The sequence below is a fragment of the Vigna unguiculata genome, chromosome 10, assembly GCF_004118075.2.
Source record: "Vigna unguiculata cultivar IT97K-499-35 chromosome 10, ASM411807v1, whole genome shotgun sequence".
In the NCBI taxonomy this organism is placed as follows: domain Eukaryota; kingdom Viridiplantae; phylum Streptophyta; class Magnoliopsida; order Fabales; family Fabaceae; genus Vigna; species Vigna unguiculata.
The window spans coordinates 17,530,492-17,553,752 of record NC_040288.1 but is presented as its reverse complement, the minus strand read 5'-3'; the positions used below and the strand labels follow the sequence as shown (position 1 = coordinate 17,553,752).

The following is a 23,261-nucleotide window of genomic DNA, read 5'->3' as shown; positions in this document are numbered from 1 at the left end:
CAAGTATGTGCCGCCAGGCGACTCCTATTAAAGCAACACAATTTCTGGGTTACTATCAAAAAATGTCTTTTTCATACTTTTCGCGCAACAGGAACCGTCGGGCGCTAGTTTAGTACTGTCAGGCGCCACCTTCCTGATTTCTAGGCGCTAGGCACCACCATTTTTCTGGTTTGTGCATTTTTCGTAAAACTGTATTTCTCGATTCGTTAACCGTCTGATTTAAATGAAATTTTGACAATTATTCCATAACATATAGTTCTTCACTTTGAACAGTGGAGATTCGATTTGGAGGTCAGTAGCTAGAGATATACGTTAAACATTATTGCAGGTTTTGAAGTCTTTAAAATGCATGAATAAGCTCTTGATAATTTCAAGTAACTTATTATGAAGCATGATTGGGTTATGTTGTAAGGCTCTATGAATTTGAATGTTACTTTAGGTTAGTCACATGTTGAGAATTGGTTTATTGGTGATTTCATGTGTGTCAATATAAATTTGTATTGGCGCATAGGATCATGTGCTTAATTTGTTAGAGTACTGCTACTTTATATTTGTTTGAGCATGTGTTATTCATAAGTTAGAATTGAATGATAACATGGATTTAAAGGGTGGAATATATATATATATATATATATATATATATATATATATATATATATATATATGAATATGTGGGGATTGATGCATATGATATATGGTGATACTTGTGTACACGTATGTTGAAGCCATCTAAATTGAGATTGTGCATGTGAGTCATGTTAATTTCTGGAAGCCTATATTCTTGATTGTGGATACGCATAATTCTAAGAGTAGGATTTATTTTACTTTGTTTTGGGTGCTTAAAAATAGTACTGCCCAAGTATTGGTGTAGCGCCTGACAGTGGTGTTTGACCGCCAAGCGATAGCTACAAAACCAGTAGAGTATTGAAGCGTGTGGCACTTGGTGGTAAAGATTGTCTCGCCAGGCGATACTTGCTGAAACAGTAGCATCAGAGGCGTTTGGCGCCTAGCGACACGTGTCCCCCGCCAGGCGGTCTGGAAGCGTAGTGCGCCTGGCGACTCGTGAGTAGCGTCAGGCGATGTTGCTGAGGCAAAGATGTTTGGTTTGCTTTGGATGTGCATGGTCTACAAGACTTTGATGATGTCTCAAAGGTTGGCTTGCTAGTGTTCCTTGAGTTGTGGTTCGGATATCCTTTGAGTTGTGGCTCGGAATAGTATCTCTTGAGTTGTGGCTCGGGATGGCGAGTGTTGCTGGTGTGAGTGTGCAGGTTATGGCTCGTACGGCGGGTCCATATAGATTGCCCTCCTTGGTATAAGACCAACGAGTTTAGTAGTCTTTGGACGTTACGAATATTATTCGTATTGGGAACTCCACCTGGCGTTACGGTGTATGATTCGTAGCATCGTTTCCCGCACGTGCTCTATCGGTTGTGGTCGATAGGTGTGTTGTGGCCGATAGGTGTATGATTCGTAGCATGGTTTCCCGCAGTAGCTCTTTATATTATCATGTTTGGATATTGTATTTAAGTTTTATAAAGTTTGGATTCAGTTATTTTATGATTTAATAAAGTTCGAAATTTCCCGCGTTTTTGGGAAATGAAGTTTTATTAATTGACTCATATTTACTATTTCTTTATTTTATTATTTAAATTCGTAATATCCAGTCGGGATGTTACAGAGGTGTTAGTGATAATTGGTAACTAAATGCGAGACCAAGTATGGTCCAAAGAAATTCACCCAAGTGTTTAAATCACTCTCCTCCAAAGCAACAAGGCAAGCTACACTCAAATCCACCAAAAGGAGTGAAATACTTTTAAAGTTCTTGAAACCTTCTCAAACACAAACTCAAGTGGGTCGGCCACCAAACTTAAAAGAGAACAAAGGAAGAAAACCACTAAGACAAAACAAAGACTACTTAAGGACAAGCAAGAAAAGCACAAAGCCAAGTGATGAGTGCGTATTTTTGTCCTCATTCAGTGTTTAATTCTCGGTATTTAATTGAATTTGTGTGTTTAAAGATTGATTTAATTGGGGTTTCCTATAATTGGGTTTATTGAGCATGAGATACAAAAACATGTTAAAAATAGCTTTTTAGTTGCATAAATTTTCTTTGGATATTTTGAGGTGTGTTAGTGCAGCTGCAGCTAAGTTGAACTCATGGAGGTGTGGAAATAAATTGCTTAAAGCTTCATGACACCTTGAAGATAAATCCAAGAATAGGAAATTATCAAAATCACAAAAATCCAAGCCAAGCATTCCATGAAGACGGCAAGAAAAGCTTGAAAAAGTGAAGAAGTTTGGCTAAGCCAATAAGAGAGCAACAAAAAATTGGACCTTGTGATTTTCTTTATCTTTATGATAGAAGATAATTTAGGAAAAATATATCTTAGATATTTTATTTGATATTTTTAAATAATTATCTTATTTAATTATATCATAAAATATTAAAAGATAATAACTACCAAATCTTTTTAGATATGACAAAATCTTCTTGAATATTTTTAGATCCACAACAAACAAATATATCTTGAAGATATTGGATTATTTAGAAGATAATTTAAGGAGATTGTAAAGGGTTGATTTGGAAAATTAATACAAATATTAATTGGTGATAATTTATCATATATCTTTAAGTAATTAATTTATTTAATTATATTAGATATTGATATTATCAACTAACTATATTTGTCAAATAGTATCTCTCCAAATATTTTTAAATATTTATATTTACCTTTATTTTAAAAGATATTTGAGAGATTTTAGCAACAAAAAAGCCTAGTCCAATTTCTATATAAAGAGACAAGGGGGGAGTAGAGAAAAACAAGTTCAGGACTTCGGAGTTTTGGAACCCTTAGGGGTGCCTAATTTCGTTTCCTTCCTCTCTCCTTTCTCTCTCTCCATTCTTCTATTTTTATTTTGTATTCCATGGATTGCTAAACTTCTTGGGTTGATTCCATTGTAATTTCATTATGGATTCTAAGGTTAGAATGAATTAATTTCTTTGTTCTTTTTATTATTGTTGAGGTTTTAATTCATCTATGTCTTTTATCTTTGAATCACATAAAAAGTAATGATTTTAAATCTATATGCATGTTGATCATATGAGTTCAAGGGTTTTTAAATTTAATTGAGACTTTACTTTGTTTTTATTTAGAAACTTTCATATGATTAAATGAGTTTTTACCAATAATTGAGACTTTACTTTGATTAATTAAGCTTTTTATTTGGTGAGAAGATAAAAGAATAGACATGATTAGACATAGTAAATTTGATTGAGACTGTACTTTGGTTGAATTTACTATGGATAATCTAAAAGTTCTCACTTTTAATTGAGACTATACTTTGGTTAAAAGTGAGAACGCCAACAAATTAATTGAGACTTTACATTGATTAATTTGCAAATCTACAACAATAATTAATTGAGCAATAATCTTTAGATAACCGATGATGAATCTATTTTGAAAAAGCAATGGAATCAATCTATTTACTTTACTATTGTTTATATCTTATTTTATCTTTTAATCTTTATCACTCATATTTTTATAATTTTATTTGACTAACTCTTGTATAGTTTTATAAGAACTAACTTGTTAAAAATCAATTCCGTGTTCGTTGGGAGACGACTTTGGGTTACTTTACCCTTACTATTTTGTTGACTATTTTCTTAACAATACTGAAGTTGTTATAGATAAGTAGTATTAATTTGATCGCGTCAACGACAACGTTATCAAATTTGGCGTCGTTGTCGGGGAACACGGTTAGAATTTTTATCATTTTAGTTCTTTTTTTTTTCTTTTGATTTTATTTTTTGTTTATCACTAACATTTTTTTTATCTCACATTTTTTTTCTAACATTTATTTTATTTTCTTTAGTTATTTTTTAGTTACTTTATTTTATTTATTTTTTTTAAGCATAATTTTTGTGTGAGGATTTTGTTGGGAAATTTGTGAAACTAGTTGGGAAAAACTTTGGCTAAGGAAAGACAAGGTACTTAAGTTGTCCATTGAGACGCACCTCTCTTTCCTGGAAGTCTACTCAACAAGCTTTCAACTTTTTTGGGATATGAGCAACAACCATATTCTGAGTGTCCACCTCAGCAACCATATGTTCCAAATAGTTTTCAGCAACAATATTTACCACCACAACAAGTTGAAGCAACCAATGGACCATCCTACAGGGAATTTATGATATTAATGGGTGAAGTTATAGAGAAATTAGAGTCCATGGATGAAAAGTTGCGAGTTGATCAAAGATGCAGAAATATTGAGCAAGAGTGGTATGAAAATAAGCAAATACTGTCTGATATGTTGAGGGATGCAAGTAAGAACAACTTTAGAATTACTTGTAACTGTTAATAACACCCCTCAACCCCATCATAGATTTCCTAAAAATCCAGATTTTAATGCACTTCGTCATGAAATCAAAGATGTGCTTCTGAAGTTGGCCATCAGAGCTGAACAAATGTCTGAAGATTTGAGTCAGCTAATGAATGATAAAGTTAGAAAGGTCACTTTGGAAGATATGATGAATATGATGACTGAAATGATGAAGATGAATCAGACAGATAAGAAAGAGATGATGAATGCCGCCACACAAAGCTTGCAGAGTCAGTCTGAAAAATCAATAGCGGAATCACATCACATTGATATATCTACTGATAGATATAATGATTTTCATAGTAATATGTCTACTGATGGACATATCAATTTTGCTAAAGATGTTGCTGAAGTTGATGAAGAAATTAAAGATTCTCACATAAACATATCTATTGATGGATATGTTGATGATGCTCAATGTGAATATAAAGTTGTACCCATTGACGAGAATATGATTACAAATGATCATTTTCAAGAGCAAAGTTGTGAGGATAATACAATGGAGGAACCAAGTGCAGTTGAAGAGCCAATAGTATTCGAAGTTGCAGCTGAAGCATCTACTATTGCAACTAACTTGGTTGATGATGAGGCAGTAGAGTCAACAACACCAGGTGAAAATTTTTGCTTAGAAGATGAAATTATGAGGATTACTGATGATCTGCTTAACCATCTGAATGCACCTGATGATGCTCAAGTTGAGTTGAAGCCACACACTCCACACATCAAGTTTGTTGATGTGAATGATGCAAATAAGTTTTCAGTGGTTATCTTTGTTGACATGGCTGCAGAAAAAGAAGAAAGGTTGCTGCAACAGGTAAAAAGCTTAGATTCAAATTCTTTTGAAATCATTGTTGATAGAAAAGTTAATTTGCATGCATGTTTGTTTCTTGTTTCTGTTTTTAATTTTAAAAATATTAAAAAAAATTCAAAAATATGTGTTTTTGTTTTTAGTTTTTATAAAAATAAAAATGTAAAAATTAAAAAAAATGGTACAAGCTGATTTGTACTTTGTAAAATTAAAGAAAATAAATTTTGACATATGGCCAGATTGAGCCAAAAGTCATAAAAAAATTTTGTTTCCTCTCCAAAATAAGTCCATCAAAGACATTTTTTTTGAAATAAGTGTGGGGGAGACAAACTATAGGTAGAATTATTTTTTTTCTCTGTTTTTCAATTTTTTGTTTTTGTTTTCATTTAAAAAGAAAAAAAATTGTGATTTCTTTTTGAGAAAATTGTGAAAGTATTAACTTTTTACTAAGTGAAACTTTTAAACAATATGTCTCATAAGAAATCCACAAAAATATTTCCCTGCTTTCAATAAAACATATTGTCATTGGATTTTGGGATTTGATTCAGTAATTGGGATGATCATAATTCTGGAAAAATAAAAGTCATGTTGATATGAGTGGATTGTTTCTATGATTTGCTAATTGAGTTGATTTGAGAATTTCTTAATTAAATCTTTTGTGAAAGAATTTGACCTTGTGAGTCTTGAGCCTTAATGTAAAGGATGAATTGTCATGTGTCATTCCTTTTTTTTTTTTTTTGAGTGACTTGCTCATATTTGTTTATACTCAAATGTTTAGCTTGACTCTTTTGTTTTGCATCTTAGGTGAATATGCATGATTTGATAAGATTGAGGCATTTCTTGTTTTTAGCTACTTGGCCAAATAAGGCCAACTTGATATTAATCCATTGGTAGCCCCTTTGAGCTTTAAACCTCTTTTTCTTGTTTTAAGCCTATTGCATAATCTTGAAAAGAAAAAGACCATATTCTACCTTAGGAAGAAAGAAGGAGCTAATGGATTGTGTTCAGGAATGGTTGAGGAATAAAGTGTGTGGGTGAGTACCTCACCCACAAATTAATAAATATGGCAAAAGGAAAAATTGTTGATGAAAAATTGTTGAAATAATTGCTTTCTAAAAAAAGAGAGAGAGCAACAAAGCAATAAACGAAAAAGAGTTGTTTTTGAAATTATGCTCCATTATTCTTCCTACATTACTATTTCAAAAACCCAAGAGTCCTAAAATTTTTTCTACCTTTGCCTTGGCCCCATTATAACCTGTGAAAAGTCCTCATGATCTTTGAATGCATATTTTTCTGAAAGTTTGTGAATATTAGAGTCTTGTTAAGTATTATGAGAGTTTACTTACATGAGTATTTTGAGTGAAAACACAAGCCAAAACACTTGACAGAATTTTGGTGAGAAAATACACATTTAACTTGAGTGCTTTCTTTCATAATTGATTGTCTTGTGAATTCAAAAGATTAACTCATGTGTGAAAAATAGAACCTTTCCGTTTGTATATACATGATAATTTGATTTCTAGAAGATTGATTTGTCTCCAATGATGTTCATTCCTTTGATCCAGTGTTGATGTGAAATAAAATACCTCAGAACAAGTTTTGAAATTACTCAATTTTGCCCAGGAGTGCAAAAGGATAAGTGTGTGGGTATGATGAGTGCGTACTTTTGCCCTCATTCAGTGTTTAATTCTCGGTATTTAATTGAATTTGTGTGTTTAAAGATTGATTTAATTGGGATTTCCTATAATTGGGTTTATTGAGCATGAGATACAAAAACATGTTAAAAATAGCTTTTTAGTTGCATAAATTTTCTTTGGATATTTTGAGGTGTGTTAGTGCAACTGCAGCTAAGTTGAACTCATGGAGGTGTGGAAATAAATTGCTTAAAGCTTCATGACACCTTAAAGATAAATCCAAGAATAGGAAATTATCAAAATCACAAAAATCCAAGCCAAGCATTCCATGAAGACGGCAAGAAAAGCTTGAAAAAGTGAAGAAGTTTGGCTAAGCCAATAAGAGAGCAACAAAAAATTGGACCTTGTGATTTTCTTTATCTTTATGATAGAAGATAATTTAGGAAAAATATATTTTAGATATTTTATTTGATATTTTTAAATAATTATCTTATTTAATTATATCATAAAATATTAAAAGATAATAACTACCAAATCTTTTTAGATATGACAAAATCTTCTTGAATATTTTTAGATCCACAACAAACAAATATATCTTGAAGATATTGAATTATTTAGAAGATAATTTAAGGAGATTGCAAAGGGTTGATTTGGAAAATTAATACAAATATTAATTAGTGATAATTTATCATATATCTTTAAGTAATTAATTTATTTAATTATATTAGATATTGATATTATCAACCAACTATATTTGTCAAATAGTCTATATCTCTCCAAATATTTTTAAATATTTATATTTACCTTTATTTTAAAAGATATTTGAGAGATTTTAGCAACAAAAAAAGCCCAGTCCAATTTCTATATAAAGAGACCAAGGGGGAGTAGAGAAAAACAAGTTCAGGACTTCGGAGTTTTGGAACCCTTAGGGGTGCCTAATTTCGTTTCCTTCCTCTCTCTTTTCTCTCTCTCCATTCTTCTATTTTTATTTTGTATTCCATGGATTGCTAAACTTCTTGGGTTGATTCCATTGTAATTTCATTATGGATTCTAAGGTTAGAATGAATTAATTTCTTTGTTCTTTTTATTATTGTTGAGGTTTTAATTCATCTATGTCTTTTATCTTTGAATCACATAAAAAGTAATGATTTTAAATCTATATGCATGTTGATCATATGAGTTCAAGGGTTTTTAAATTTAATTGAGACTTTACTTTGTTTTTATTTAGAAACTTTCATATGATTAAATGAGTTTTTACCAATAATTGAGACTTTACTTTGATTAATTAAGCTTTTTATTTGGTGAGAAGATAAAAGAATAGACATGATTAGACATAGTAAATTTGATTGAGACTGTACTTTGGTTGAATTTACTATGGATAATCTAAAAGTTCTCACTTTTAATTGAGACTATACTTTGGTTAAAAGTGAGAACGCCAACAAATTAATTGAGACTTTACATTGATTAATTTGCAAATCTACAACAATAATTAATTGAGCAATAATCTTTAGATAACCGATGATGAATCTATTTTGAAAAAGCAATGGAATCAATCTATTTACTTTACTATTGTTTATATCTTATTTTATCTTTTAATCTTTATCCCTCATATTTTTATAATTTTATTTGACTAACTCTTGTATAGTTTTATAAGAACTAACTTGTTAAAAATCAATTCCGTGTTCGTTGGGAGACGACTTTGGGTTACTTTATCCTTACTATTTTGTTGACTACTTTCTTAACAATACTGAAGTTGTTATAGATAAGTAGTATTAATTTGATCGCGTCAACGACAGCGTTATCACCAAGGAAACTCTAATGAAATGAAATTATGTGACAAAACTTTTACCAAAACAAACAAGAAAAGCACATTTAAAGACTCTATGGAAAGTACTTGAACATGCCACACCAAGTCTTAAATCATGCATACACTAAGAAAGATAATAGCCAAGTTAAGAATGGACTAATTGGCCAATATCACCCACAATTTTAATATGAAAACTAGTAGCATAACACCTAATCAAAATTGCACTTTTGGTTCACCAAAGAGCAAGTTTGCCCTTGGCAAATGAGTAAAAAGGTGTTAAAATTTTTCTTCTTTCACAAGTTTCATAAGATAGAAAGACAATGTTTTTAGGTGGCTTGGACACTTAGTTCCTCAAATTTTAGGCCAAAATCAATTTCAATGAGCATACATCAAGCAAGAAATAAAGTGAATGCAATATTCAAATACTTGGAATAACAAGAACAAGAAAACTTCAAGCTAACATATGACATATGACTCAAGCAAAAGTTAGGCACATCTAAAGACTCAACATGACATACACAAAGACACAAACATGTAGCTATCATGCATTTAAACTCATGGATTTGAAGTTCAATGACTAAGCATCCAAAGACATGTTATCCAACCACATTTAAGAGCAAAAAAGTCACAAAACCGAAGCCAAAATTTCCACAACATAACCTGAAAACGTTGTTTTTCGTATTCTCGGTAGCTCTGACCTTTGCTCACTCATTTGATCATAACTTTCTCCACATAACTCCAAATGTGTTCATTCTTTTTTTGTTGGAAACTAGACTTACAAGGATTTCTTTTGATATAAAGAAAGTTACTTTTGGACCACTGAGCTAGCTGCAGTATTTTTTTTCAAAAACGTACATATTGCTGCCATCACTGTTTTTATGTGGACCATTCAAAGATAGTAACACAAGACAATGTTAGAACATGAAAAACACCATATTCAAGGACAACCTAAGCTCTAGATACCAAATGATGTAGTATTATCTTATTCCTTTTAGAAGATTAATGAATATGGTGATGATTGATTACGAAAACCAAGGAAATCCCCACTGAACATTAAGATAGCAAGTTATCTAGATGTGAAGGTTCCTTTCCAAGGTTCTAGAGAAGAGAATAATGGATTGATTCAAAACAAATAAGAGAGGACAACACATAAAAAGAGTAAAACCCAAGTCACACACACAAAGGAAGAAGAAAGCATAAAATGGAAAGGAAAGGAATAATAAAAATGTGAGAAGCACGCCACTACAAGGCTAGGCTAGAAGAAGTCATGGCAACCTTGAAGATGACTGGATTTCGCCATTTGAATCAAGATTCAAGATAAGGCTTAAAAGCATTCACTCTCTAGGGAGGAAGACTCTCACAATGGTTGATACACAAATGTGTTTAATTTCTCCAAAATGTTCAACCCTTGTACAAGTGTTAGAGGTCCCCTTAAATAGAAGTATCTGGGGGCCTCTTAGCAAAAATAAATAAGTTAAAAAGGATTACAATGCAAATAACAAAATCTAGAGTTTAGAAAGTAGGTTTGAATTATTTAAGGAGCTAATTCATGTGATGTATGTGAATGATTCAAGGAGATGTTCTATGGGTAGAGGAATGTAATATATCTATTATTGTAATTGAATTGTGTGGTCATATCACTCCTATGGAGGAAAATTATGACATGTGAATCTAGTGTTATGTAATTACTAAGGACACTTTTACTTAAAAGATAAAATTAAAAAAAAATTAATGTATGCACCAAAAGTGAAAATTCTCTTATTAATATTAATAAAAAAGATAAACAATTATCATCATATAAATACATATACTAAACATGTATATCTCCTTTTTTATGCTAAGTAATTAATTTAATTTTTAAAAAGTTAATTTAAATTAAGATTCACTTAAAAAGGTTAAAGGATAAGGTAATTATTTTAATCTAAAACAATGATTACTTATAGTATAAAAAAATTGTGTACAAAATGGAGATAGTTTCATTTATGATTATATATATTAGTGCTGTCTATTTTGTTTTTTAAAATAATTTTGAAGTTATTTTCTGTTACGTACTCCACTTTTCTTTTCTAATTAGCAGTTTTAAATCCTATCTTAAATTAAAATATTTTAAATAATATCTCAAAATACAAACAGTTATATGGATAAAAATTAAAATTAATGTACATACATATAAAGTAATAAAAGTTACAGTAACGATTACATTTTAACTTAACAAATAAAATTAAATGACAGAAATTTGGATCCAGTAATACCCAATTTGTGGCTACATTGGTTTTGCAAGATGTTAAAGCAAGTAACCGCTGTATGCCAAAATGACTATAAAAAGGACATGCATGATTGATTATACGAATAAGTTCCTCGATGCCGATTTTTTTATGTTGAGAAAGAAATTGAAAAGCACCCACCAAAGAGTTGAAGAAGGAAAAGGTGTAGGTGAATGAAAATGTCACAATAACTAACATAATAACATAGCATAATTGTTGGTTGAGTTGAGGAAGAAGACAAGATTTGTTTGAAGCCGTGAGGATGGTTCGTTAGACCATGCCAGAGTGGGCACAACGCACAACCACAACTCACTCATATCCCCCACTTTCTCCTTGTCTAACGCAAAACAAGAAAAGTGTCTCGTGAAGTCCAGGGTCTAACAAGATAATACATATCATTACAAGCCCCTTTCTGCAAAATAATCATAAATAGTGGATGCTTCAACTTTTATTGCTTTTCACCGTTTTGTTATTAGAGCCTTCTCTTTAGGACTTCTCCTAGACCATTACATTTTCACTCATAAACTTCTATCATTCAACAAATGTGTAATTTTCTGAAAGCGCTAATACACAAAATAAGCACAATTACACTTGTGTCATTCAACAAAGTTATTGGTGAAAAATCACTTTCTTTCTGGTACTCTCCATCACATCAATTACCTTATCTTAATTTTCTTCTTTTCTGTTTCTATCTTTTATATTCAAATAATTTGACGCATCCATTAAGCGAGGATTTAATAATTCATTTTAAAAGTGAAAAGATATTTAAAATATATAAAATATGTTATAATAAGAACGTTTAAATAACTTAACATGGATAAAATGTTAAAGTTAATGTTATAGATATTAGCGAGATAAAACGAGGAATCTACTTCTACGACCTAACAATCCAAGACCAGAAATTAAAAGCACATTCACAATTTATGGAGTGGTCCATAACGAAGACAAAATTTAGAAAAAAAAAATTAAACCAGTTTTTTATGAACTTATCTATGGTTGTGATTGTGAGTTCACATGGAGATTATTGGAAAAGGAAAGGCTCAAACTGCAAAAGAAAAGAAAACAAAAATATTGTTTCATTTTTTAGAAAAATTGCTTTTTATTATATTCCCTTGGTCATCCGCCACTCAGAAAAAGCGAACCACCAAGTTGCAGAATCCAGTAAAATGTATTAAATTTTGCTTTCTTTCTTCATCTGCTTTCTTCTTCAATCTGCCCCAAAAAATCACAGATTCTACCTTTTGATGCTAATGGGATCAACCCACCAACCCTAGAGTCTCACGCCAGCAAGATTAATTCATTCATCTCAAACCAAAAACCACCCACTTCAATTATGGCAGCACTTTCTACTTCCCATTACTTCAGGGTCTTCACTTTCTGCATTTTATTCCTCAAAACCCTAGCATTTGACCCGATTCCTTTGTTTTCTTACGCTGGATTTGGTAAAGATCTGAAATTTAAGCCCAACGTGGCCCTTTTTGGTAATGCAAAGGTTGTCAATGACGGGTCTGGGATTCATTTCTCTGCTTCTGGAAGTTCAGACACTGGGAGAGTCATGTACAAGAAACCCATCAAGCTTTTTCAAGGTAAACCAAGACAATTAGTGTCAATTTCTACTTACTTTGCCTTTTCAATCTCCCTGGACATGGGGGGTGGTTTGGCTTTTGTTATGGTTCCAAAGGGTTCTGTGGGTGATGTGTTTTATCAAAGTTCTTCTGGGTTGAATGATAGAAATTTTGAAGTTATTGCTGTTGAGTTTAGTGCTTCAGGGGGTGGTAGAAATGGGGTTTCTACTGGTTGTAATATGACCATTATTGTTGGTGGTTCAGTTGTTGCTAAAATAAGTAACAATTTGGCTTTAACAAGTGGAGAAAAGTTACATGCTTGGATTGACTATGAAGCTAGTTCTCGGCGCTTAGAAGTTAGATTTAGTCAGCATGGAAAATCAAGGCCTTCTGTTCCACTGCTATGGCACTCAATTGACTTGTCAAATGTGTTGAAGGAGAATGAAATGTTTGCGGGTTTTAGTTCTGTGAAGGGGAATGATTCTCAAGCATGCTTTCTCTATTCATGGAGCTTTGTTCTGAGGAGTTTTCCACATTCAATCCATTCAGAGCCTCTGGATCCAAAGGTCTTTGTTAAAAGCACTGAAAGTCCGGTGGTTAAACAAAGGAGTGATTGCTTCTTAAGAGTTCTTGCTGCAATGATATTTGGTACTGGATGTGGAGCTTTGACAGCATTTATTGTGCTTTACTTGTGGACCATCTTTGGTAATAAACGCGCAGTAGTGCCAGAGGAGACTGTTATGCAACCTGTAGATGTTGAGTATAGGAAAGTCAAAATTGTTGTAGATAAAACCATCCAAGACAGTAAGAATTAGAACCTCTTGAGGGAAGAGGTTGGAAGCTTGTGTTTATAAATTAGTTTGTCTTGTATTTAGGTTTTGCTCTATTGTAGCAGTCTTGGTAAAGGGCTACTATGTATTTGGCTTTTTTCTGACGTCTATTGTTTATCAACTGTGTTAAAGATTGCTTACTTTTTTTCAAAAATGCCCAATTTGAAGTTATTAATGAACTATATGAAGTTGCTTACATTGTTTTTGTTGTATGAAGATATGACAATCAACTATGTTAATGAATTGGTCGTTCGTCGGGCATTCTTTGGTAATGTAAACATACTTTTCTTACGACTTTCGGTTACTTTCCATTCAAGAGAAATTACCCCCTCTAAATATGCCACCCTCTACAAAATTAGCCTTGTGCCACTGCATTTCAAGGATCTCAAATATCTTTAAAAGAAATGGTGTCACACACGTTTACAGGATATTGAAGTATCTGGTCTTGTCTGAAATTGTTCAGACCATAGAAATTATAAACTGAGAATTTAGAAGACACATGCAGTGAAATGAATGTTTGATTTGGTGGCATAAATAACTGCTATAATTATGGTTCGTCTACACCCCTACCCCCTCCACAGACATTTGAACACTGTATTTTAAGATATCGATCGAATATCTTCAAAAGAAAAGTTTAAAATGGAAATAGCTAATGCTAAAATATTGGTCGCTGAGTTGAGATGAGATGTAGTTTCACAGCTGTCATACTCAAAAACACAAAAAGCTTTTTCTGAGAAACATTTACAGGCAGCGGACGAACATTGCTTGCTAATTGTCCAAATTTTTTCAAGTAGCTCAAATTTGAATTTAGTCATAAAGTATTCTTCAATTAGAATTGACTTGACAACGACTTCGATAAACGCTCCTAACGCTCCCACTTGCTTTTTTTCCCACAAGTTTCAACATTCATTTCGAACTTATTATAACAGCAGTATGAACACGTCTGAGTTGGTCGAATAACTTTTTCAGGAGCAGTAAATAGTGTCTCATTCATACAGCAGTGTCATTCATATTCATATAACGTGCAAGGATCTAATAAGTTAACACTAATGATCGATATTAGGACGGATTAAAATATGAAAGCAATAGTGGCTTTATATTGTCTTTCTTCCTACAGGTTACATAAAAGCAGAAACCAAAAACATCAGAGCCTGTTTGATATAGAACAGTAAAAGAAACTTAATCAAGCCGGACCAGAACCATCCCCTCGTGAAGGGACAATTAACCGGCAACAGGAAGTTGCGGCATGTTATACTATTCTTCATTTTCACCGCATTACACAAACATCAAAAATCAAATTTCAGGTCCATATTCGTCCTCCTCATCTTCCTCCTCATACTCATCGTCCTCAGCAGTGGCATCCTGGTACTGTTGATACTCCGACACAAGATCGTTCATGTTGCTTTCGGCCTCAGTGAACTCCATCTCATCCATGCCTTCACCAGTATACCAGTGCAAGAAAGCCTTTCTCCTGAACATAGCAGTAAATTGCTCACTCACTCTGCGGAACATTTCCTGAATGGATGTAGAGTTTCCAATGAATGTAGAGGCCATCTTCAAGCCTGTGGGGGGAATGTCACAAACTGTGGATTTCACATTGTTGGGAATCCATTCAACAAAGTATGAGGAGTTCTTGTTCTGCACATTGATCATTTGTTCATCAACCTCCTTGGTACTCATCTTTCCTCTAAACATGGCTGAGGCAGTGAGGTATCGGCCATGGCGAGGGTCAGCAGCGCACATCATGTTCTTGGCATCCCACATTTGCTGTGTGAGTTCTGGAACACTCAGGGCCCTGTACTGCTGAGAGCCACGGGATGTCAATGGAGCAAATCCCACCATGAAAAAGTGGAGACGGGGGAAGGGAATGAGGTTCACTGCAAGCTTTCTCAGATCAGAGTTAAGTTGACCAGGGAACCGCAAACAACAGGTGACACCAGACATGGTTGCTGAGATCAAATGGTTCAAGTCACCGACTGCACAAGAATGAAAAACAACACATTCAATAATCTCGTTCAAAAATTAATTGGAAACAGAGTTAGGTGGATTGTAAAAGCTTACAGCTTGGAGTTGTTAGCTTCAGGGTACGGAAGCAAATGTCGTACAAGGCTTCATTATCCAGCACCATGCACTCGTCTGCATTTTCAACAAGCTGGTGAACTGAGAGAGTAGCATTGTAGGGTTCCACCACAGTATCAGAAACCTTGGGAGAAGGAAAAACTGAGAAAGTAAGCATCATCCTATCTGGGTACTCTTCCCTTATCTTAGAAATCAACAGGGTACCCATTCCTGATCCAGTACCTCCACCCAGTGAGTGGCATACTTGGAAACCTGCACGGACGAATAGCATCAAAAAATCACACAACTAACACCAGGATTCAAAAATCACAAATACCATTTCGAAAATCAACACATCCTTTGCTAAAAAGAGGAATGAACCACAAAAAAAAAAACTCCATTTCAAGGTTCTCCGACAAAAAAATCTCATCGCCTTATGATCATCTAAGAATAAGTCACGGAACACATCCCGAGCCACCTCATGAAAAAAGCCACATGCAAATCCAAAAATCCCTCATGAACAAACTCCATGAAACACCCAACTCACAAAACCCTAAAAACCCACACAAGCACACTCATTTCAAAACCACCCACAAACCCACACCCTTTATCATACCAACAACACACAAAAACCCAAACTCAAATCCACCGGGAAAACACAAGAAAGCTTAAATCTTTAAACATAAAAACCCATACCCTGCAGGCAATCACAGTTCTCTGCCTCCTTTCGCACAACATCAAGCACAGAATCAATCAGTTCGGCACCCTCGGTGTAATGCCCCTTGGCCCAGTTGTTCCCGGCACCAGACTGCCCAAAAACAAAGTTGTCGGGCCTGAAGATCTGACCGTACGGACCAGACCGGACGCTGTCCATAGTGCCCGGTTCAAGGTCCATGAGAACCGCTCGAGGCACGAACCGGCCGCAACTGGCCTCGTTGTAGTAAACATTGATCCTCTCGAGCTGCAGCTCCGAGTCCCCACCGTACCTTCCGGTGGGGTCGATGCCATGCTCCGCACAAACCACTTCCCAGAACTTGGCGCCGATCTGGTTGCCGCACTGGCCACCCTGAATGTGAAGGATCTCACGCATCTTGAGTAGAGAAGAAAGAAAAAAATGAAATTGGAATTTGAAAGAAGCAGAAAGATTGTATTTTGGGTTTTTGAGTGGGGACGAGGGGGTAAGGGGGTGAGAGGGTTCTTTTATAGAAAAGTTGGTGGCTTTTTGTTGCAACGGTTAGATTTTGAATAGGGTTGGAGAAATGGATGAGCTGTGACTTTTTTTTTATTTTATTTTTGGGTGGGAAAAAGGTGTGTAAGAGAGGGTTTTGAAATTTGAATTTTTGAATGTCCAGCTGGAGGTACTGTTTTTGTGGACCCTTTGTAGGAAAAAAAAATGAACTTTCCTCCCTTTGTGGGATGATAGGGGTGACAGTCAAAATCTTAAACGGTGGAGTCTTTATAGAGATTTGAAACTTTTGGTTTTTTATTTCTTAAACATTTAAATGGTTGAGTAATTTATTCGTGCGTTTTGTTGCTTGCAAAAGGGTGTAAAGGCAAGTGTCTAATTTTGCGGAATGTTAGTGTCCAGATAAAGAAAAATGGTGGACCCTCTTTTTCTAAAATAAGATTTTCGAATAGGTTGATTAAAATTTTCTTTTTCCACTTATAATATGATGACACAATGTCATTTTTCAATCAATAGTCATAATTAGGATGACCGTTGTCTATTCCATCTTATTTTCTAACTAAAATATTCATTATTTTCCTATGAAAATTCGGTTTTATCCTAATCTTATCGGAAGATAAGTATATCACTATTTTATACTTTTATGATTTCAACTATTAATAAATAATTTTTTACGCAAAAATAAAAGTCACCGTAACTAAAACATGATACTATATTAAAGTCAAAAGAATATATATATATATATATATAAAATTATATAAATATTAAATGAGAGTATTAAATAATAATTGAATAAATAAATGTCAGATATTTACATAAAATAGTAAAAAACTTGTGTCTTCAAAGTAAAAATAAGTTAAGTATAAAAAAAACTTAATATAAATTTATTACATTACCTAAATCATTAAAAGTATTTTAGTAATTTAAATTTAGAACGGGTATAACATCATTTTCATCTTATATATCCAATTAAAAAAAATTACTCATATAAATACTTACATTTATATCTATTCAATGTAGAGATTCTCCATCAAAATCTAAATAAATTTGAATAATATTTATAGAAATAGATTCATTTATCATCTCAAGCTCATACCTAAAAATGGTTTATATAAAATTTTAATCATCGTTAAGTTTAATTGTACATATTAATGACTTTCATTTACGTCTTCTTAGTCTTCTTATATGTTTTCCACCACACAAAAAGGCACAAACGTACTTTACTAGAATTTTGACCCGTGCAATGCACGGGTTGTAAGGCCCCATTTAATTTAATGCGAAAAATTAAAGCAAACGCCACACAGAGATAACGATGTAGCGTAGTCCTGGGGTTCTAAACACAATCCCTACAAAAACAACCGGGCACACCACGATGCCAAAGGAAACTGAAAACCAACCTAACAAAGAGTGTAAAGTAGAAATACATGAAACGATACATGGGCCTTAGCCCTAAAAATATGTGAAGAGAACTCCAGCCCAGATGGCTAAGCAACGGAATCACCATTCCCTTGTTGGTCACGAGAACCTCGCCCATCTGCTCCCATCAATTACATTGATGATCATCGCAAGAAAGAAGAGCCACATACAAGACAACCATACAATAAGCAGGGTAAGCTAGAGCCAACACATATTCATCACGCAGTCAGGTACATTATCATCATTCTATATCCATATAACGACCAAGCATGTTATGACTCTTCATTCAATACACTACGACTCAACTCGACTCATCCGGATATGTATAACTTAGTCGGATTCAGCAGATGCTTGCACTTGTGGTGGATACCCCTGCTCGACCCTGAGCTGCTCATCTCCGAGCTATGTGTTACAAGTGTTACGATGAATCAAATCTCCCTCACCACAAGGTTAGCCCTTAATGAATTTCAGGCCTCCTGCTACTCTCACCACAGGGGTCAGTCCGCTCTAAGTGAGACTAACTAGCTCCTTAGAGTGTCAAGATGCAACCTTAACTTGAATCCTTACCTAGTTATACAGATGGGGCACCACCATGGACACCCACTAATAGGGGCCATGGAATTACGTCCCGACCACTGAAGCGCGACCTCGGAGGTCTCACCTAGAGACCCCAAGGAATTTACACACTGACACGGACCCACATACATAACTCAGCAATAAGAGAACATTAAATCATATTTACATTTCCATACCAACCCCTGAGATTAATTCCTCATACGCATCATATTTCGAATCCATACCTCTGATCATCCCCACCCCATGAATCTAGGGCCTCATCTCATATCAATAACGTGTTCCTTTAGTTCCAAACCACTCATTCATTTCACATGCCAATATCATACCCAACCCGTCATACGCAATTCATAATTCATGCCAAGCATACATAATAATCCATTATATACATGTTTCTCATCATACAATTCACATCTAAACCAATATCAATCATCCAAGAATAAACAAGCACCCAAACAACGTACTGCCTCGCCCAATCCCTCGCTCAAGCTGAAGGGTTTCGCTCAGGCGAGCCCCCCCTTCGCCTAGGCGAGGGTTCGATGAAGCACCCAGGGAACATCATGGGATCTCGCTTAGGCGAGACCCCTCTCGCCTGGGCGAGGTGTTCACTCGCTCAAAAGTCGAGCTGGTCGCCTGGGCAACCTTTCGCGCAAAAAAATGATCCAAGCGAGTCCCTGTTCATCTCGCCTAGGCGAGACTGGATCGCTTGGGCGAGAGTAACAGGCTTCGCCACTGTTCTTCTGCAACAGTCATTCTCACCACACCAAAGAAACATACCAAACGCATTTTTAAGCACGCAGAGCCTCAAATCAGTCAAAGATCCTCAGTACATGATGAAGGATTGACCACAACCAAGGATGGAGGCACATGCTTAAGAAGACTAAGCATGTTTAGAAAGGAAGTTCACTAATCCTTCATCCCTTTCATTTTTGTTTGTTATTTTTGATTCCCTAAGTTGACTTAGTTGAATCAGCTTTAGTTGACTTGTTGACCTTTGACTAGGTTTGACTTGTTGACTATAGTTGACTTGACTTAAGCCAACATGCTAATCTATGTTTATTTGCTTTGTAGGTTAATTAGGAGTAAGAAAGCAATGCTAGGTGGCGCATGATGATTGGGGAGCATAAATGATGTGGATGAGAGAGTAAAGTAAAGGCATAAAGCATAAAGTAAAAGGCATAAAACAAGTGTACCTATGTACCTTTGGTCTCCTTTGTTTTTAGCACACTTTGGCCACTTTTTGGAGACATATGAGACACATTCTTTGTCTCCTTTTGTGCTAGAACGAAATTAGCCTTGTACACACCATAGTTGGCTCCTTTGTCTCTCATTTTTGTAACCTTATTTGACCTAGTTTCTAGAAGCTAGGGTTATGTTTTTGTAGAGACATCCTTAGGTATCTTTTATTTGCTTAGAGGCCCCTAAACTCTTCTATATAAGGGGTGCTCCTAGACATGTAAAAGAGTTGAACATTTTGAAGTAAAAACACTCTTGTGTCTCAACCATTTGTGAAAGTTTCCTCCCTTGGGAGTGAATACTTTTAAGCCTTATCTTGCATAGCAAGTGGCGGCACACATCCACTCATCTTCAAGGTTGCCATGGCTTCTAGCCTAGCCTTGTAGTGGCGTGCTTCTCACATTTTTACCATTTCTTTCCTTTCCATTTTATGTTTTCTTCTTCCTTTAATTGTTCTTGGTTTTCTATGATTTATGTGCTTTCCATTTCCTTTTCATTTTGAATCAATCCATCATCTTCTTCTCTTGAGCTTTGTGAAAGGAACCTTCACATCTAGATAGCTTGCTATCTTAATGTCCAGTGGGGATTTCACTTAGCTTTCTTAATCAACTCTCACCATATTCAATAATCTTAAAAAGGAACAAGTTAATCCTTCATCATTTGGTATCTAGAGCTTTGGTTGTCCTTGAATATGGTGTTTTCATGTTCTAACCTTGTCTTGTGTAGTTATCTTTGAATGGTCCACATAAAAACAGTGTTGGCAGCAACGTGTGCGTTTTTGAAAAAATTACTGCAGCTAGCGTCCAAAAGTAACGTTCTTTATATCAAAAGAAAGCTCTTTGAGTCTAGTTTCCAACAAAAAAAGAATTAACGCATTTGGAGTTCTGTGGAGAGAGTTATGATCAAATGAGTAAGCAAAGGTCAGAGCTGCCGAGAATACGAAAAACAACGTTTTCAGGTTATATTGGGCCAAGAGGAGTGACGACTGGTTCTGCGGAATAGTGAGAGTGAGAGGGTTAGGTCAGATTAGGGTTTGATTTTTATCACTTGGGCCAGCCCGAGGCCTAATTACAAGGAGCAGCCCCTTTACTTTAGGGCAAAATTAATAAAGCAAATTTTATGGGCCTTACACGGGTTATGGGTTATTTTTTAGATGAATCAATTTTGTTTTTTTAGTAAGTGAAAAGATTAAGAAGTTAAAAATAGACATTAATAATAATGATAAATATGATTTAAAATAGGAAATATCAATTTTATAATGTTTATAAATGAATGTAACAGTTTTGAAACATCCATATCATGATAATACTAATCATAACAATACTAATTGTAATAATCATTGTTTTGTTCAATATAAAATTTTAATTTTTTGAACATTTATATTTGTACTTGTTATGAACATTTATACAAAACTTTGTATTGATTTCATGATTCCAAAGACTATTATAATCTACACTATAAAATCGATATAACTATTAAATTTAAAATTGGATTAAAAAAACAAAAGAATGCAATACAATGATTGACAAATAACCGGAATAGTATAAGATTAATTTTTATACCTCTTATCACAGGTTTTTAAATATTTATTTTTAAATCACATTTGTAGTTGTAGTGGTTAGTTACATTTTCATCTTCATTTATAATTAGTATTTTCAATCAAATCTTTTTTTCTATTTCACTCTAGAAACTGTTACATATAGTTGTCCATTAGGGAATATGGGGCGAGAAAGATAAAATTCAACTTTAGAGAGAGTTTGCCATTGTCTTTTATTATATGCCTTCTAAGTCACACAACTACCTTTCACCTAATTAAATTAAATATTAATATAACTAAAATTCATTTCTCAATAAAAATAATAATATAAATAAAATCCAACTCCAATTATAATTTTCCAATTTTGCAATCACAATTATGTGTAGAACTAAAACATAATAAGGTTTAGTATTTATTAATTATAAAGTTGTTAATTATTACTTTTTGTATTCATTAATTATAATGTTACTATTTATTATTTCTTGTATAAAGAAATTTATATTAATGTTATTCGTGAAGATAGATAAAAAATTGTTTCTTTTAATTTATTTTTTAACTTTTATTTTAATTTTTTCATATTTCTATTTTTTATTACATTAATTATTTTCATACATATTTCCAAGTATTTTATTGAAATAGATATTTATTAAATATTTATATATATGTATTTTATTTTATATAAAAATAGTAAAATTTATGAAATATTTATTATTTTAAATAATAATTAATTAAAATAATGAATAATAAAAAATTATGATAAGTTTATTTATAATAATATAAATTGTTTTTATATATTGTGATTTGAATATAGAAATATGTTAAGTTTAGAATAAATGATAAAGTGTGTCAAACAATATTTAAAATATGAATAAACAATTGTAATAATCAAATGACCTTAATTATTATTTTTAATTTGTTTTCAATAGAGTATATTATTATATGATAATATATATTTACATATTTTTTTATGTAAATTTGTTAATATAAAGATGTATAATAACAATTAAATTGATACATGATTATCGATAATCTATGTAACGTCCCATTTAATTTAATACACAAAATTAAAGGAAAACGTCACACAATATAAGTACAGTAGCGTAGTCCTGGGGTCTTTAACACCACCCCGACAAAACTCGGGCACACCACGATGCCAAAGGAAAGCTGAATACGAATACAACATAGAGTGTAGCGTAGAAATACAGAAAGAGATACATGGGCCACAGCCCTAAATAAGACACAAGCAAAACTCCAGCCCAGATGGCTAAGCAGCGGAATCACCATTCGCTTGTTGACCATGAGAACCTCGCCCATCTGCTCCCATCAACCAAGTTGATGATCATCGCAAGGAAAACAGCCACATACAACACAACCATGCAACGAAACGGGTAAGCTAGAGCCAACAACATATTCATCATGCAATCAAATATATTTTCATCATCTCATATCCACATAGCAACCAGACATGTTATGACTCTTCATTCAATACACTACGACTCGACTCGACTCATCCGGATACGTATAACTCGGTCGGATTTAGCGGATGCTTGCACTTGTGGTGGACACCTCTGCTCGACCCTGAGCTGCTCGATCCTGAGCCATGTGTTACCAGTGTTACGATGAATCAAAAATCTCTCCCACCACAAGGTTAGCCCTTAATGAGTTTCAGGCCTCCTGCTACTCCCACCACAAGAGTCAGTCCGCTCTAAGTGAGACTAACTGGCTCCTCGGAGCGTCAGGATGCAACCTTACCTTGAATCCTTACCTAGTTATACAGATGGGGCACCACCATGAACACCCACTAGCAGGGGCCATGGAATTACGTCCCGACCACTGAAGCGCGACCCCGGAGGTCTCACCTAGAGACCCCAAGGAATTACACGCTGACACGGACCAACATTCATAAATCAGCAATAAGAGAATATTGAATTATAATTTTCCAATTCCATATCAACCCTTGAAGTTTAATC

General features: G+C 33.9%; 2 protein-coding genes across 2 annotated transcripts; one reads left to right on the top strand and one right to left on the bottom strand.

Annotated features, from left to right (window-relative positions):
* The first annotated feature begins 11,997 nt into the window (after positions 1-11,997).
* On the top strand, positions 11,998-13,481 carry LOC114165034 (L-type lectin-domain containing receptor kinase S.4-like). The gene has a single exon (XM_028049659.1). The coding sequence runs from the start codon at positions 12,224-12,226 to the stop codon at positions 13,268-13,270; it is 1,047 nt and encodes a 348-aa protein (XP_027905460.1). The 5' UTR covers positions 11,998-12,223; the 3' UTR covers positions 13,271-13,481.
* An 844-nt stretch (positions 13,482-14,325) lies between these two features.
* On the bottom strand, positions 14,326-16,537 carry LOC114166910 (tubulin beta-1 chain-like). The gene is made up of 3 exons (XM_028051785.1): positions 16,040-16,537; positions 15,347-15,616; positions 14,326-15,261 (listed from the first exon to the last, which is right to left on the bottom strand). The coding sequence occupies exons 1-3, from the start codon at positions 16,431-16,433 to the stop codon at positions 14,579-14,581; spliced, it is 1,347 nt and encodes a 448-aa protein (XP_027907586.1). The 5' UTR covers positions 16,434-16,537; the 3' UTR covers positions 14,326-14,578.
* Between the last annotated feature and the right edge of the window lie 6,724 nt (positions 16,538-23,261).